The sequence below is a fragment of the Macaca fascicularis genome, chromosome 3 (genome assembly GCF_037993035.2).
Source record: "Macaca fascicularis isolate 582-1 chromosome 3, T2T-MFA8v1.1".
NCBI classification, from domain to species: Eukaryota; Metazoa; Chordata; class Mammalia; order Primates; family Cercopithecidae; genus Macaca; species Macaca fascicularis.
In genome coordinates this window covers 97,313,434-97,328,177 of record NC_088377.1, presented here as the reverse complement: position 1 = coordinate 97,328,177, position 14,744 = coordinate 97,313,434, and the positions used below count along the sequence as shown (strand labels likewise).

General features: G+C 46.7%; 1 protein-coding gene across 1 annotated transcript in view; it reads right to left on the bottom strand.

Moving 5' to 3' along the window:
• Positions 1–14,038, bottom strand: part of LOC102126745 (retinitis pigmentosa 9 protein-like) — a 29,774-nt gene extending 15,736 nt beyond the window's left edge. Inside the window, exon 1 of the mRNA XM_045387638.3 lies at positions 13,693–14,038. Within this exon, the coding sequence (XP_045243573.2) occupies positions 13,693–13,970 (278 nt within the window). The 5' untranslated portion in view covers positions 13,971–14,038. The remainder of the gene's footprint in view (positions 1–13,692) is intronic.
• Positions 14,039–14,744: the final 706 nt, after the last annotated feature.

The window sequence follows — 14,744 nt, the reverse complement described above, 5'->3', positions numbered from 1 at the left end:
CCAGAAGCCCCAATCCCCTGTTCCTTCCCACAGCTGGGGATGCTATATAAAGTTCCTCTGGTGCTTCTTTGAGTCTCATATTTTTGGGGGACTCCCATGCATAGACATGTAATTAAGATTTTTTTTCCCTCCTGTTAATCCGTCTTATGTTCATTTAATTGGTGGCCTAGACAAATAATTTAGAAGGGTGTAGGGAAGCCATTTTTCCTTCCCCTACACAGACAGGTATTACCTGGGAAGGGCAGAACGCTTCTCCTCCCTGTGCTAGGCAGCACCTGCCACCAGAGACTGGCCAGGCCTTCCTTATTTCCATCCAGGGACTGAACCTGAGGGAGACCCAGAATGCTGAGCACGCAAAATCTGCATTTGGGACAGGCGGGGAGATGGGAAGGAAATTCTGCAGGCGAGGTTCGTGCACTCAAAAGAGCAACTCAGATTCTTAGAGGGATTCGCACCTCCCCAACAAAAGTAAGACAAATATTAGTAGCTCAGATCTGTGCCTTAACCCTCTAAACCTACAAGGAAGTACTCATTTTAATACTTCAGAATGGCTGCAAAGTATAGGAACACTTAATGATTTAATGTTCTCTTCATCCTGACCTATTCCTTATGAACTGATTTTAGAGACCCTTTTGGAACACAGTAAATATTGGAGGAGGGAGGGATTAGGGAGAACAGACTAAGGAAAAAGTGAAATGCTTTCCTTTCCATTCGCCTCCAAGGTGTCAGAGAAAAGGACTTTGCCAGAGTATGGAGGAGAAATGGCACAGTTCCCTACAGCAAGAAAGATTTCCCTTTGGCTTCATCTGTGGACACTGTCAAAGGACTCCTCTCACCCTCACTATCACTGATCCATGGACTAGGAGAACCTACTCCACAAAGATTACATACTAAACAACTGGGTAGTAGCTGAATTAGCTTTTTAGGTATGATACAGTGCTTTTCCAAAGTAAATACTTAAAATATTTTCTAATGGAAAGCTATGGTGTGTCATAAGCAAGAATAATGGTAAGATGATACAGTCTACCTGCAGCCATCCTTTAGAGGTGTTAATTCTATGCCTTGGCCACTCACGCCTGTCATCCCAACACTTTGGGAAGCTGAGGCAAGAGGATCACTTGAGGCTAGGAGTTTGCCATCAGCCTGGGCAACATAGCAAGACCCCATCTCTACAAAATAAAAAATTAAAGGGCCAGGTGCAGTGGCTCACACCTGCAATCCCAGCACTTTGGGAGGCTGAAGCGGGTGGATCACGAGGTCAGGAGATCATCCTGGCTAACATGGTGAAACCCCGTCTCTACTGAAAATACAAAAAATTAGGTGGGCGTGGTGGCGGGCGCCTGTAGTCCCAGCTACTCGGGAAGCTGAGGCAGGAGAATAGCGTGAACCCAGGAGGCAGAGCTTGCGGTGAGCCGAGATCGCACCACTGCACTCCAGCCTAGGCAACAGAGCAAGACTGTTTCAAAAATAATAAATAAATAAATAAAAATTTAAAAATATTATACCTTATGCACAGAGGCCTAAGAAAGTTTGGAAGGGAGGTGGTAAACTCTATGAAAATATCCAATAATCCAACAAATAATTATTTTTGCCACAGGAGCTGAAAAACAACATATGGCCAAACTAAGTTCCAAATTCCTGAAAAATATGTAACTATTTTGCCTAGATGGAAAAGGAATACAATAGAACTGCACATTCTGAATTCTATTATTATTTGCAATGGCATTTCCTCAATAGTCCATTTTACAACTGTTCCCACCAGTTTAAGGGGGGACTGATGCTTTTTTCCCCGGGACTAAACAATTCATTAGTTTATGTAGCAGATTAAGATATTTCCAAAGTTTAAAACAATATTCAGCCAGGCATGGTGGCTCACACCTGTAATCCCAGCACTTTGGGAGGCTGAGGTGCATGGATCACTTGAGGTCAGGAGTTAAAGACAAGCCTGGCCAACATGGTGAAACCCCATCTTTACCAAAAATACAAAAATTAGCTGGGTATGGTGGCACACACCTGTAGTCCCAGCTACCAGGGAGGCTGAGGCTGGAGAATCACTTGAACCCGTGACATGGAGGTTGCAGTGAGCTGAGGTCACACCACTGCACTCCATCCTGGGCGACAGAGCAAGACTCCATCTCAAAAAAAAAAAAAAAAAAAATTAAGCAAATGAAAAAAACTCAGGCTCTTATTAACTACTTTAAAAATACAAAATAAATCATAGGCCACTACTATTTGATGCAAAAGTGAATGACATTGCATAGTAATACTTACGCTAATATTAACTACTAATTTAGCAAAAATTATTATAATATGGCTACATAGGAAGGATGGAGACAAGGGTAGTAAAACAACTAAAATCTTACCTACTCTGTCCTCAGTTGAATAGCTGTAGAGACCAGAATATGCTACCTCAAAGTACACCTTTTTGGCTAAGGATCATTTTGAAAAACAGCAGACACAGGGGAAACTCTGAAAAGACAGCAGAAGTCACCCTTTTGTAAGAGAAATGTTCATCGATAAAGGAAATCTCTGTTTCAGGTGAGATCCTTTTTTTTTTTTTCAGATGGGGTCTCTCTCTGTCACCCAGGCTGGAGTGCAGTGGCTTGATCTCTGCTCATTGCAACCTCTGCCTCCCAGTTCAAGCGATTCTCCTGCCTCAGTCTCCTGAGTAGCTGGGATTACAGGTACATGCTACCACGCCCGGATAATTTTTTTTGTTTTTAGTAGAGATGGGGTTTCAGCATGTTGCTCAGGCTGGTCTCGAACTCCTGACCTCATGATCTGCTTGCCACAGCCTCTCAAAGTGCTGGGATTGCAGGCATGAGCCACCGCGCCTGGCCACAAGTGAGACCCTTTCTATACAAGAAAGAGAAAAATGTCTCTCAATCACAAGAGAATGCTAACAATGGAGAAAGCACAGACACAAACCTGCATAACAAACCTTAACTTTATTTATTATACTTTTCTTGGTCACTATACCATAGCTCAGTTCCCCCATATCTTTCTTTGATTTAGCTGAACATGGTGTTTAAGCCTGAATCCAAAACCACTTCTTTGAGATTTTTCATTCCACTGGGTAACTCCCATGTATATAGAACATATACATGGTAATAAACTTCTGCTTGTTTTTTTCCGCCTGAACCTTCCGCCTGCCAGGTTCAAGCGATTCTCCCGCCTCAGCCTCTTGAGTGGCTGGGATTACAGGCATGTGCCACCAGGCCCAGGTAATTTTGTATTTTTAGTAGAGACAGGGTTTCTCCATGTTGGTCAGGCTGGTCTCAAACTCCTGACCTCAGGCGATCCACCTGCCTCAGTCTCCCAAAGTGCTGGGAGTACAGGCGTGAGCCACTGTGCCCGGCAATGTTTATTATTATTATTATTAACCTTCTGTTACAGGGACCCTGGACCTTAGAAGAGTAGAAGGAAAAAAAATTTTCCCCTTAAATAGGTAATGTCCATTATGGAATCAAAAAAGGCAATATAAGGCTGGGCAGGGGGGCTCATGCCTGCAATCCTAGCACTTTGGGAGGCCAAGGTAGGAGGAATCCTTAAGTCCAAAACCAGCATGGGCAACACAGCTAGACCCTCTTTCAAAAAACCAGGGAGGAAAGGAGGAAGGGAGGGAGGGAGGGAGGAAGGAAGGGAAGAAGAGGGAGGGAGGGAGGGAAAGAAAGAAAGGCAAGAAACATGATTTTAAAATAAACAGTTACGGCCAGGCATGGTGGCTCATGCCTGTAATCCCAGCACTTTGGGAGGCTGAGGCGGGCAGATCACAAGGTCAGGAGATCAAGACCATCCTGGCAAACATGGTGAAAACCTATCTCTACTAAAAATACAAAAAATTAGCCAGGCGTGGTGGTGGGTGCCTGTAGTCTCAGCTACTTGGGAGGCTAAGGCAGAAGAATAGCGTGAACCCGGGAGGCGGAGCTTGCAGTAAGCCGAGATTGCACCACTGCACTCCAGCCTGGGTGACAGAGCGAGACTCTGTCTCAAAACAATAATAATAATAATAAAATAAGCAGTTACTTTCCAGATGAAAAAACTAAGAGTTTCCTCACAGAAGTCTTGATGGAGGAGAGGGGTGCAGAGAATATACAGGGTAACTGGGGTCTCAAACCACAATTTTTTTTTTTTTTTTTGAGACAGAGTCTTGCACTGTTGCCCAGGCTAGAGTGCAGTGGCATGATCTCGGCTCACTGCAAGCTCCACCTCCTGGGTTCACGCCATTCTTCTGCCTCAGCCTCCCGAGTAGCTGGGACTACAGGCGCCCGCCACCACGCCTGGCTAATTTTTTGTACTTTTAGTAGAGACGGGGTTTCACCATGTTAGCCAGGATGGTCTTGATCTCCTGACCTCGTGATCCGCCCACCTCGGCCTCCCAAAGTGCTGGGATTACAGGCATGAGCCACCACGCCCAGCCTTCAAACCACAATTTTTTCAAATTAGCCTTTCATTGTGAGTTCACTTGGGTCAAGAAAAAAAAAAGCCTTTGGTACTATTCTGTTGCAGGAAGTCAGGGACCCTGAACGGAGGGACCAGCTGAAGCCATGGCAGAAGAACATAAATTGTGAAGATTTCATGGACATTTATTAGTTCCCCAAATTAATACTTTTATAATTTCTTATGCCTCTCTTTACAGCAATGTCTGAACATAAATTATGAAGATTGCATGGACACTTATCACTTCCCCAATCAATACCCTTGTGATTTCCTATGCCTGTCTTTAATCTCTTAATCCCATCATCTTCGTAAGCTGAGGAGGATGTATGTCACCTCAGGACCCTGTGATGATTGCATTAACTACACAAATTAATTGTAGAGCATGTGTGCTTGAACAATATGAAATCTGGGCAACTTGGAAAAAGAACAGGATAACAGCAATGTTCAGGGAACAAGAGAGATGGCCTTGGACTCTGACTGCCAGTGAGCCAGGTGGAACAGAGCCATACTTCTCTTCTTTCAAAAGCAAATAGGAGAAATATCGCTGAATTCTTTTTCTCGGCAAGGAACATCCCTGAGAAAGAGAATGCGCCCCTGAGGGTAGGTCTATGAATGGCCCTCTTGGAGGCAGCTGTCTTTTACTGTCGAAGCCAAAGGGATGAAATAAGGCCCTGGTCTCCTGTAGCACTCTCAGGCTTATTAGGACGAGGAAATTCCCGCCTAATAAATTTTGGTCAGACAGGTTGTCTGCTCTCAAACCCTGTCTCCTGATAAGATGTTATCAATGACAATGCGTGCCTGAAACTTCATTAGCAATTTTAATTTCGCCCCATCCTGTGGTCCTGTGATCTCACCCTGCCTCCATTTGCTTTCTGATATTTTATTACCTTGTGAAGCATGTGATCTCTGTGACCCACACCCTATTTGTACACTAGCTCTCCTTTTGAAAATCACTAATAAAAACTTGCTGGTTTTATGGCTCGGGGAGCATCACGGAACCTGCTGACATGTGATGTCTCCCTCGGACATCCAGTTTTAAAATTTCTCTCTTTTGTACTCTTTCCCTTTATTTCTCAAACCAGCCAAGACACTTAGGGAAATAGAAAAGAACCCACGTTAAATATTGGGGGTGGGGTTCCCCCGATACTATTTGATTAAACAGTTTAAATTACATGACGTATTACTTTGGAATGAATAACATTTGATTTAAAAGCAAACAAGTCTCTGAACTAGCCAAAGGAAACATATTGAGAGTCCGTCCAGTCAGTTGTAAATCTCTGAAACTAGAAAATCCCAGTGCTCTGAGAATCTTAGTTCATTTTATGCTGATATAACAGAATACCTGAGACTGGGCAATTTACAAGGAACGGAGATGTATTTCTTACAGTTCTGGAGGCTAGAAAGTCCAAGGTCAAGGGGCCAGCATCTGGCAGGGGATTTCTTTGCTTCATCATTCCATAGGAGAAGGCAGAAGAGCAAGAGACAGCATGGGTGGTGGTGGAGGGCAAACTCATGTTTTTATCAGTAACCCACTCCAGCAATAATTAATCCACTCTTGAGATAAGAGTGCCTATTAAGGGCAGAGCTGGCTGGGTGTGGGGGCTCACACCTGTAATCCCATGACTTTGGGAGGCTGAGGCAGGTGGCTCTCTAGGTCAAGAGATTGAGACCATCCTAGTCAACATGGTGAAACCCTGTCTCTACTAAAAATACAAAAATTAGCTGGGCGTGGTGGCGTGCACCTGTAGTCCCAGCTACTCAGGAGGCTGAGGCAGGAGAATCGCTTGAACCTGGGAGGCGGAAGTTGCAGTGAGCCGAGATCACGCCACTGCACTCCAGTCTGGCGAGAGAGTGAGACTTTACCTCAAAAAACAAACAAACAAAAAAAAGGGCAGAGCCCTCCTGACATAATCACATCTTAAAAGTCCTATCTCTCAACACGGTTACATTGGGTATTAAATTTCAATAAATGAACTTTTTGAGACAAGAGTTTCACTCTGTTGCCCAGTCTGAAGTGCAGGCCTGATCACAGTTCATTGCAGCCTCAACCTCTCAGGCTCAAGTGATCCTTCTACCTCAGCCTACAGAATAGCTGGGACTACAGGTGCACACTACCATACCCAGATAATCTTTATTTTTATTGTAGAGATGAGGTCTCAATATGTTGGCCAGGCTGGTCTCAAACTCTTGGGCTCAAGCAATCCGCCCACCCAGGCCTCTCAAAGTGCTGGGATTACAGGCATGAGCCACTATGCCCAGCTCTCCAATACATCAACTTCAAGGACACATTCAAACCATAGCAGAAGTAAACATCTGGTTTTGCTAGTTTATAGATCTATATTACTTAGCTGGTGAGGTTCCATTTTATCATTTGCAAAAGTAGGTTATAATCTCTCTGCTGTCTAGGAGCTACAAAATAAACACATGGTATTAACCACTGTGTGGCATCCTACAGCTAAATATACTGAGCGTCGGGCAGGGCCAGACCCTGCCTGCAGTTAGGCTAGAGAAAGATCTTTAAACATCTGTCTTGCGTGGGAGACCAAGAGCACCACCTGGTGACTTGAAAGGGCTGAAATGCCCAGTAATGTGGATGCCCACAACACAGGGTCTCTATCCTGCAACCACTGCCCTGTTAAGGTGAAAAGTCATTCAGCTCTTGGGCCACCAAAAAGTAGGCCAGACTCCACCAAAAATAAAATGCATTTTGTATCCAGTCTCCCAGAATTCTGATTATGAAGGATTTCTTTTTTTTTTTTTTTTTTTTTGAGACGGAGTCTAGCTCTGTTGCCCAGGCTGGAGTGCAATGGCCGGATCTCAGCTCACTGCAAGCCCCGCCTCCCGGGTTCACGCCATTCTCCTGCCTCAGCCTCCCGAGTAGCTGGGACTACAGGCGCCCGCCACCTCGCCCGGCTAATTTTTTTTGTATTTTAGTAGAGACGGGGTTTCACCGTGTTAGCCAGGATGGTCTCGATCTCCTGAACTCGTGATCCGCCTGTCTCGGCCTCCCAAAGTGCTGGGATTACAGGCTTGAGCCACCGCGCCCGGCCGAAGGATTTCAACTCGAGGACCTTTCCTTACATGACCCATATAGCATAGGTAACAAAAGGTGCCTGTGACAGAAACAAACTGTTGACTGAGTGAACATCACACTTATGTCAACCCACAGAAAAAGCAGAAGGCAAAATTAATGTCAGTAGAGAGCTTATTTGAGCCAAATTTGAGGACTGCAAGCTGGGAGTATCAATTTAAGTTGTCCAGAATATACACTCCTGGGTGGTAGCCCTCAAACTTGGACCAATGAACTCTATACTTAATTTAGCTTCAGTTTTTTCCTTTGGGTCAAAATATCTGGCATAGTCGGGAGAATAGCTCCCTCCCTCCACCACTGCCCAGTGTTTCTCTCTGAAAGTGGCACTCAGCATGAACTCCTATCTCTGACTTTCCTAAGTTAGGGGATCAGGATGTTTAATTTGCTTTGGTTTGGGGCCACAGTCTTGTTGCATTGTGACCTTTCATTATGGAAATTGTGCTTGTTTCACCCTGGACCAACCTCTCTTGGAGTTGCTTTTCCCAATTTATGATCGTGAATACTTCCCTCTGAAGATTAAAGGCACTCAAAGGCATTAGCTCCCTCTGGCCCATTAGGGAACCCTAAATAATTAGAGACTTGGCGAAGTGCCAGGACTTTGTCCATAACATTCAGTGGCCTTACAGGGTTTCTTTCCTCTGTGAGAATCTCTGTACCCTCTCGCTCTGCCAGTGAGTATGCGTAAAGGCTGGTCATCTTGCTTTTGTGAGCCCTCTGTGACCCTCAGGGGATTCAGAGTTTCTGAGGCACGTAAGAGAGGAGACCTGACTCGGTGGTGACACACTGAAGTGATACACTCACAAGTGGCACATTTAGGCCCAAAACACTGCCCAGAGTCATGAATGATTCAGATCTCTAAATTATGGGTAACAAATCATCCAGGTCTGAGGACTCCCCATGGAGGCAGCCTCCCTCGGAGACACCAGCTGGTTTTATGTGCAACACCCGCTTAGTTTCATCTTATAAGTATTTGCACACATTGGCCCACATGACTCGAGAGGACCCCAAATTATGATGGCCAATATTGGGGGTCTTTTAAAATGCCTAAAGTAATTCAATTTTCTGCACAATTGGGAAAAGCTGGGTTTAGAATCAGACAAATTAAATGGGAGATCTCCTTTCTGTTTGTCCTGGCTGAAATCTGATCATAAGAGACACAAAAAAATTTTTTTAAAGAGCTCTGTGGTTGGCCGGGTGCAGTGGCTCACGCCTGTAATCCCAGTACTTTGGGAGGCTGAAGCAGGTGGATCACGAGGTCAGGAGTTCAAGACCAGCCTGACCAACACGATGAAACGCCATCTCTACTAAAAATACAAAAATTAGCCGGCCGTGGTGGCACACGCCTGTAATCCCAGCTATTCTGGAGTCTGAGGCAGGAGAATCACTTGAACCTGGGAGGCGGAGGTTGTAGTGAGCCGAAATCGTGCCACTGCGCTCCAGCCTGGGTGACAAAGTGAGACTCTGTCTCAGAAAAAAAAAATAATAATAAAAAAAAAGCTCTCTGGTCACAGTCAGCTGCTTAATTAAAGGCTGATATTCAGGCTATAATTTTTTTTTTTTTGAAAACTAAAAAAAGGCCTTTCTGCTTTTTCTCTTTTCGATCCTATTCCTGATAATATTTTTCAGTCAACTGAAACCCCCTTAAAAAAATGCTGGAGGCCACTGTTTGCTTCCTACCTTGTTGGCATGATTTTGGTGGAGAAAAATGTAAAATTTCATTGGCCTTTTAGAAAGCTGAAAATCTCCCAAACTGGCCTAATACTTAACTCTTCCATTTCCTTACACTTCTGCTCCTTCTCCCTTTTGCCATCTTTGGTAACACATAGGAGACTTCTGGCACTCCTGAGACCCCTGGAGGACATGGAAAAAGGGACCATGCCCACCCTTTTTTGGGGTCTTCAGTCTTTCTCATGGAATCTAAGAGTCCCGAGTAGGCTTCTCTCAGGTCTATGGCTCGGCTCTATTTTGCACAGAGTTTCTGGATCTCTTTGGCTTTTGGAGAATGACGTATTACTTTGCATTGCAGGGGAGAACTTGACATTTGCATATGCGATGGCTGGCAAGTCACTGGCAAAAGCTGCAGTTTTAGAAGTGGCTGACAAGCCGGGCACGGTGGCTCAAGCCTGTAATCCCAGCACTTTGGGAGGCTGAGACGGGCGGATCACAAGGTCAGGAGATCGAGACCATCCTGGCTAACACGGTGAAACCCCGTCTCTACTAAAAAATACAAAAAACTAGCCGGGCGAGGTGGCGGGCGCCTGTGGTCCCAGCTACTCCGGAGGCTGAGGCAGGAGAATGGCGTAAACCCGGGAGGCGGAGCTTGCACTGAGCTGAGATCCGGCCACTGCACTCCAGCCTGGGCGACAGAGCCAGACTCAGTCTCAAAAAAAAAAAAAAAAAAAAAAAAAAAAAAAAAGAAGTGGCTGACAGCTGTTGCAGTGAATGGTCATTACCGAAGGAGGCAACTTGTTTCTTTCCCTGTTTAGATTAAAAAGGCGTGCTCTGAACACTTGAAGACTCCTGTGGGAGGGGGGCTGATTGCAGAGCGGACTGATGGAGTCAGGTCACCCACCAGCCTCTGTGAAACGTCCTTGTATTGAGGAAAACTGTGGAAAGAATTCACACCGGTTCGGTGGTATTTCCCTCTTCTTGGGGACCTGGGATTCAATGTAAAAGTAGGATCCTTGATTTTTAAAGATCTGAATGTTCTGCCTTTCAGCTCTGCCTGCTTTTCACATATTTAAATATTAGGCCCTGACAACTGCAACTTCTTTCACTGCCCTATTCACTAAGAGGCTCCATCCTGAAGTCAGTAATCTCATTAAGAAACAATCTATCTGGCTCATGTCTGTAATACCAGCACTTTGGGAGGCTGAGACAGGCAGATCACTTGAGGCTGGGAGTTCGAGACCAGCCTGGCCAGCTTGGCGAAACACTCTACTAAAAATACAAAAACTATCTGGGTGTGGTAGCAGGCGCCTGTAATCTCAGCTACTCAGGAGGCTGAGGCACGAGAAACTCTTTTTTTTTTTTTGAGACAGTATCGCTCTGTCTCCCAGACTGCAGTGACTCCATCTCGGCTCACTGCAAGCTCGGCCTCCCGGGTTCACGCCATTCTCCTGCCTCAGTCTCCAGAGTAGCTGGGACTACAGGTGCTCACCACCATGCCCGGCTAGTTTTTTGTATTTTTAGAGAGACGGGATTTCACCGTGTTAGCCAGGATGGTCTTGATCTCCTGACCTCGTGATCCGCCCACCTCAGCCTCCCAATGTGCTGGGATTACAGGCGTGAGCCACCGGGCCCGGCAGAGAATCTCTTGAACCGGGGAGGCAGAAGTTGCAGTGAGCTGAGAGAGCACCACTGCACTCTAGCCTGGGCGAAAGAGGGAGACTCTGCCTCAAAAAAAAAAAGGAAAAAAAAAAGGACGAAGAAACAATCTATCAAACTAAATCAGTTGACAAAACGCAATTTCCTGACATTTAGCTGGCTACTTTGAAACTCTTTCCAAAAAAATAAAAAAAAAGGCTTGCTCTGTCGCCCAGGCTGGAGTGCAGACCACTCCTGGACTCAATGCAACCTCCGCCTCTGGGTTCAAGCGATTCTTGTGCCTCAGCCTACTCAGTAGCTGGGATTACAGGCGAGCGTCACCAAGCCTGTCTAACTTTTATATTTTTAGTAGAGACAAGGTTTTGTCATGTTGGCCAGGCTGGTCTCGAGCTCCCGACCTCAAGTGATCTGCCCACCTCAGCCTCCCAAAGTGCTGGGATTAAGGGCGTGAGCCACGGGCGCCCAGCCTGAAGCTCTTTATAAAAGAAATCTATGGCCGCGCACGGTGGCTCAAGCCTGTAATCCCAGCACTTTGGGAGGCCAAGGTGGGTGGATCAGCTGAGGTCAGGAGTTTGAGGTCAGCCTGGCCAACATAGTGAAACCCCATCTCTACTAAAAATACAAAAAAATTAGCTGGGTGTGGTGGCGCACACCTGTAAGTAACCCCAGCTACTTGGGAGGCTGAGGCAGGAGAATCATTTGCACCTGGGAGGCGGAGGTTTCAGTGAGTCAAGATCGTGTCACTGCACTCCAGCCTGGGTAACGGAAAGGCTCCGTCTCAAAAAAAAAAAAAAAAAAAAAAAAAAAGAAAGAAAGAAAGAAAGAAAGAAAGAAGGAACGAAAAATAAAAAAAAAAAGAAATCTACATCTATTAAAAAAAAAAAGTTCCATTTGTAAGGGCATCTCCCTTGGTGGACCTAAACCACTAGAAAATTTCAGGATGGGGAAGACACTGGCTTAAAGTTTACATAACAAACGGTACGGTACCTCTGTTTAAAATACTTTTCCTGGTAATTTTATCTTAACCAGTTTTTAACCTATGCCTTTCTTTGTCTCAGCAAATAATTCTGTTTAGGTACAAGTTCTGTGTCTTTTAGATGTAAATTTTTAAATTTTGTTATTAGTTTTTTTATTTGTTATTTTAATAGGCTTTTGAAAGTGCAAACTTAGGGTTGCCTAGTTACTAATTACTTAGTGTAGTGGAACAGATAATCAAGAGACTGATAGTCTAAAGTGGACGATCACTAAGTGGACGATCTTAGTGGATGATCACTTTAGACGATCATCTAAAGTGGGCACAGACTATTAGAAAACTGGCTAGTGAAGAATCTTATAAAAGATAAAAGATCTGCTTCTGTTTGTATGTCTATGTTTATATGCGTTACAGCATGTCATATTTCATTACCAAATATATGAAAAAGTTCAAATTAATTGGCACCAAAATATGCCACCCCGACATATTGATGACTCTGAGCTAAAAGAAACTGAGAACCAGCCAACACAGGAAAACTTCACCTCGCCGGCAACTGCTCCCGTTTGGTAAAGAGAAATTTACATCTTTAAAGGAAATTTCCATGAGTAAACGTATCTGTATCAGACAGACAGCTGCCTGGAGACAGCTTTCATCACCTGAGAGCCTTACAAAGCAACCTTTATTCATCATACATTTTGACCCTTCCATAATTTGTCTCCACCACGCCCCAAAAGGCCCACGCCCTTCTTTCAGTCTCCCATTTTTGTGGCCCTCCAGTGCATGGGTATGTGAAAAGTGTTTTTCTCCCCGTCTCTACTAAAAAGTACAAAAAACTAGCCGGGCGAGGTGGCGGGCGTCTGTAGTCCCAGCTACTCGGGGAGACTGAGGCAGAAGAATGGCATAAACCCGGGAGGCGGAGCTTGCAGTGAGCTGAGATCCGGCCACTGCACTCCAGCCTGGGCGACAGAGCGAGACTCCGTCTCAAAAAAAAAAAAAAGAGTTTTTCTCCTGTTAATTGTCTTACGACAATTTAATCTGTCAGCTAAAGAACCTAGAAGGATAGAAGGAAGCCATATTTCCCTCCTTTACATTTGAATCTTCTTGACACCACACTCTCCCGGGTCATCTGGACCCTCCTTGAACTGGAGCCAGGGGAGCGCAGGGCCTCCCAAGTCAGGGCCCGAATTCCGCGTGGTGCCGAGCGGAATTGGTGGTGGTGGCTCCCTGGATGCCCACCCAGGACCCCGGTTAAAAAAAAAAAAAAAAAAAAAAAAAAAATCCCTCCAACCTGGAGAGTACAATTCCGCCTTTGTTCTACCTGGCATCGCCGTGGCCAGTCCCCGCCGCCCATTCTCTCTTCTTCCCGGCCTCGCCACACCAACACTGCAGGACCCGTGTCCTCGTCCCTTCTCCATAGCAGAGGATGAAAAGAACGGGGTTTCTCCACGTCACAGTGGCCCAGGGAACTCGGGTGGAGCGTGGGGGCAGCGTGCTGGGCTGAACTTGCCTGTTCGGTCCACAAATGCTTGACTCCCCCAAAAGAGGCGACACCCACACCAAAGCGGGGGCGAGGAGCGCAAACCGTTGCCGCCTCCCCGGGTCCAGGCCTCAGCCCACCTGCGCCGCGGCCTCCAGGGCCCCTCCGTGGCCGGGCGGGCCTCGCTCCCCACCCAGTGAGGACTAGAAGTCCCGTCGCAGACACCACGTTCCTCACAGGCCCGCAGCCCTGCCTGCTCCTGGGGGCTTGGAAGACCCGGCCCAGCGCCCACCACGGCGCCCGGCGCCCCTGTTCCCAATTTGTCCCTAATTTTGAAGACGGGCGACGCGCGGACTGCGGCTCAGACAGCGGCTAGAGACTCACAAGGACTCCAGGTGCTTGAGCTGCTGCAGCTGCTGCGCGCCGTGCCACCGCCGCTTCTGCTCCCGGACCCGCTGCAGCTCCTGATCCGGAGGCTCCCGCGGCCGCCACGCGCCCCCCGCCCCCTCATCCTCGCACCCCGGCTGGGACGACATCGCGGCACCCGCGGCGCGGCTCTGGCTGCGACCAAAAGGGCACTTCCTCCGCGCGGCGCCCCTTCCCGCCCCCGCCCCGCGACTCGCCCCCGCCCCGCGACCCGAAGTCCCGGCCTCGGCCGCCATATCCTCGCTTCCCAGCGGCCGGCCCCAAGTCAGTGCGCAGAGCCCCAGAGCCCAGCCGCTAGCCCCCTGCTGCCGGTGGGCGGGGAGCGCCCCCTAGCGGCGGCTGGAGCCGAGGCGGGGCGGAGCCCTGGGTGGGAGCCTGGGGGAGCTTCCCGGAGCCTCAGGGTTCCCGCCCGGGCCACACCCACCTCCCTGCCCCTTTGAGGTCTCCGACCGGGGCAAGGGGTCTTGTGCAAGTCATGTTTGTAGGTCCCCAGTGACAAGACACATGGGAGCTGCTCATTACATAGTAATACGATTCAGCCATTTTTGGAAGAAAGCAATACTCTGCATGTAAATTCTCCAATTTTCAGGTCATATGATCCATGCTTAAACCATAGTCAATGTATATTGTATTTAGCAAGGTATATGTTGTGGAGATGAAAATAAAAGCTACCATACACAGCACTTGTTATGTACTAGTCAATGAGCTAAACCCTTAATAAGAATGTCTTTAATCTTAAACTTAAGTGTTATTACCACCCTTACAGTGATCTACACATTCAGTGCAATCCCTGGCAAAATCCCACTGACTTTTTTTTTTGCAGAAATAGAAAAGCCAATCCTAAAATTCATATGGAATCTAAAGGGACACCTTCCCTGGGCCTCTTACTTGTTTTGCAGCAAGTAGGTGCAAGTAGGTTAATGTGGCATATTAAATTTATTGATTTGTGTGTGTTAAACCATCCTTGCATTCCAGGAATAAATTCCATTTGGTCATAGTGCATTACCCTG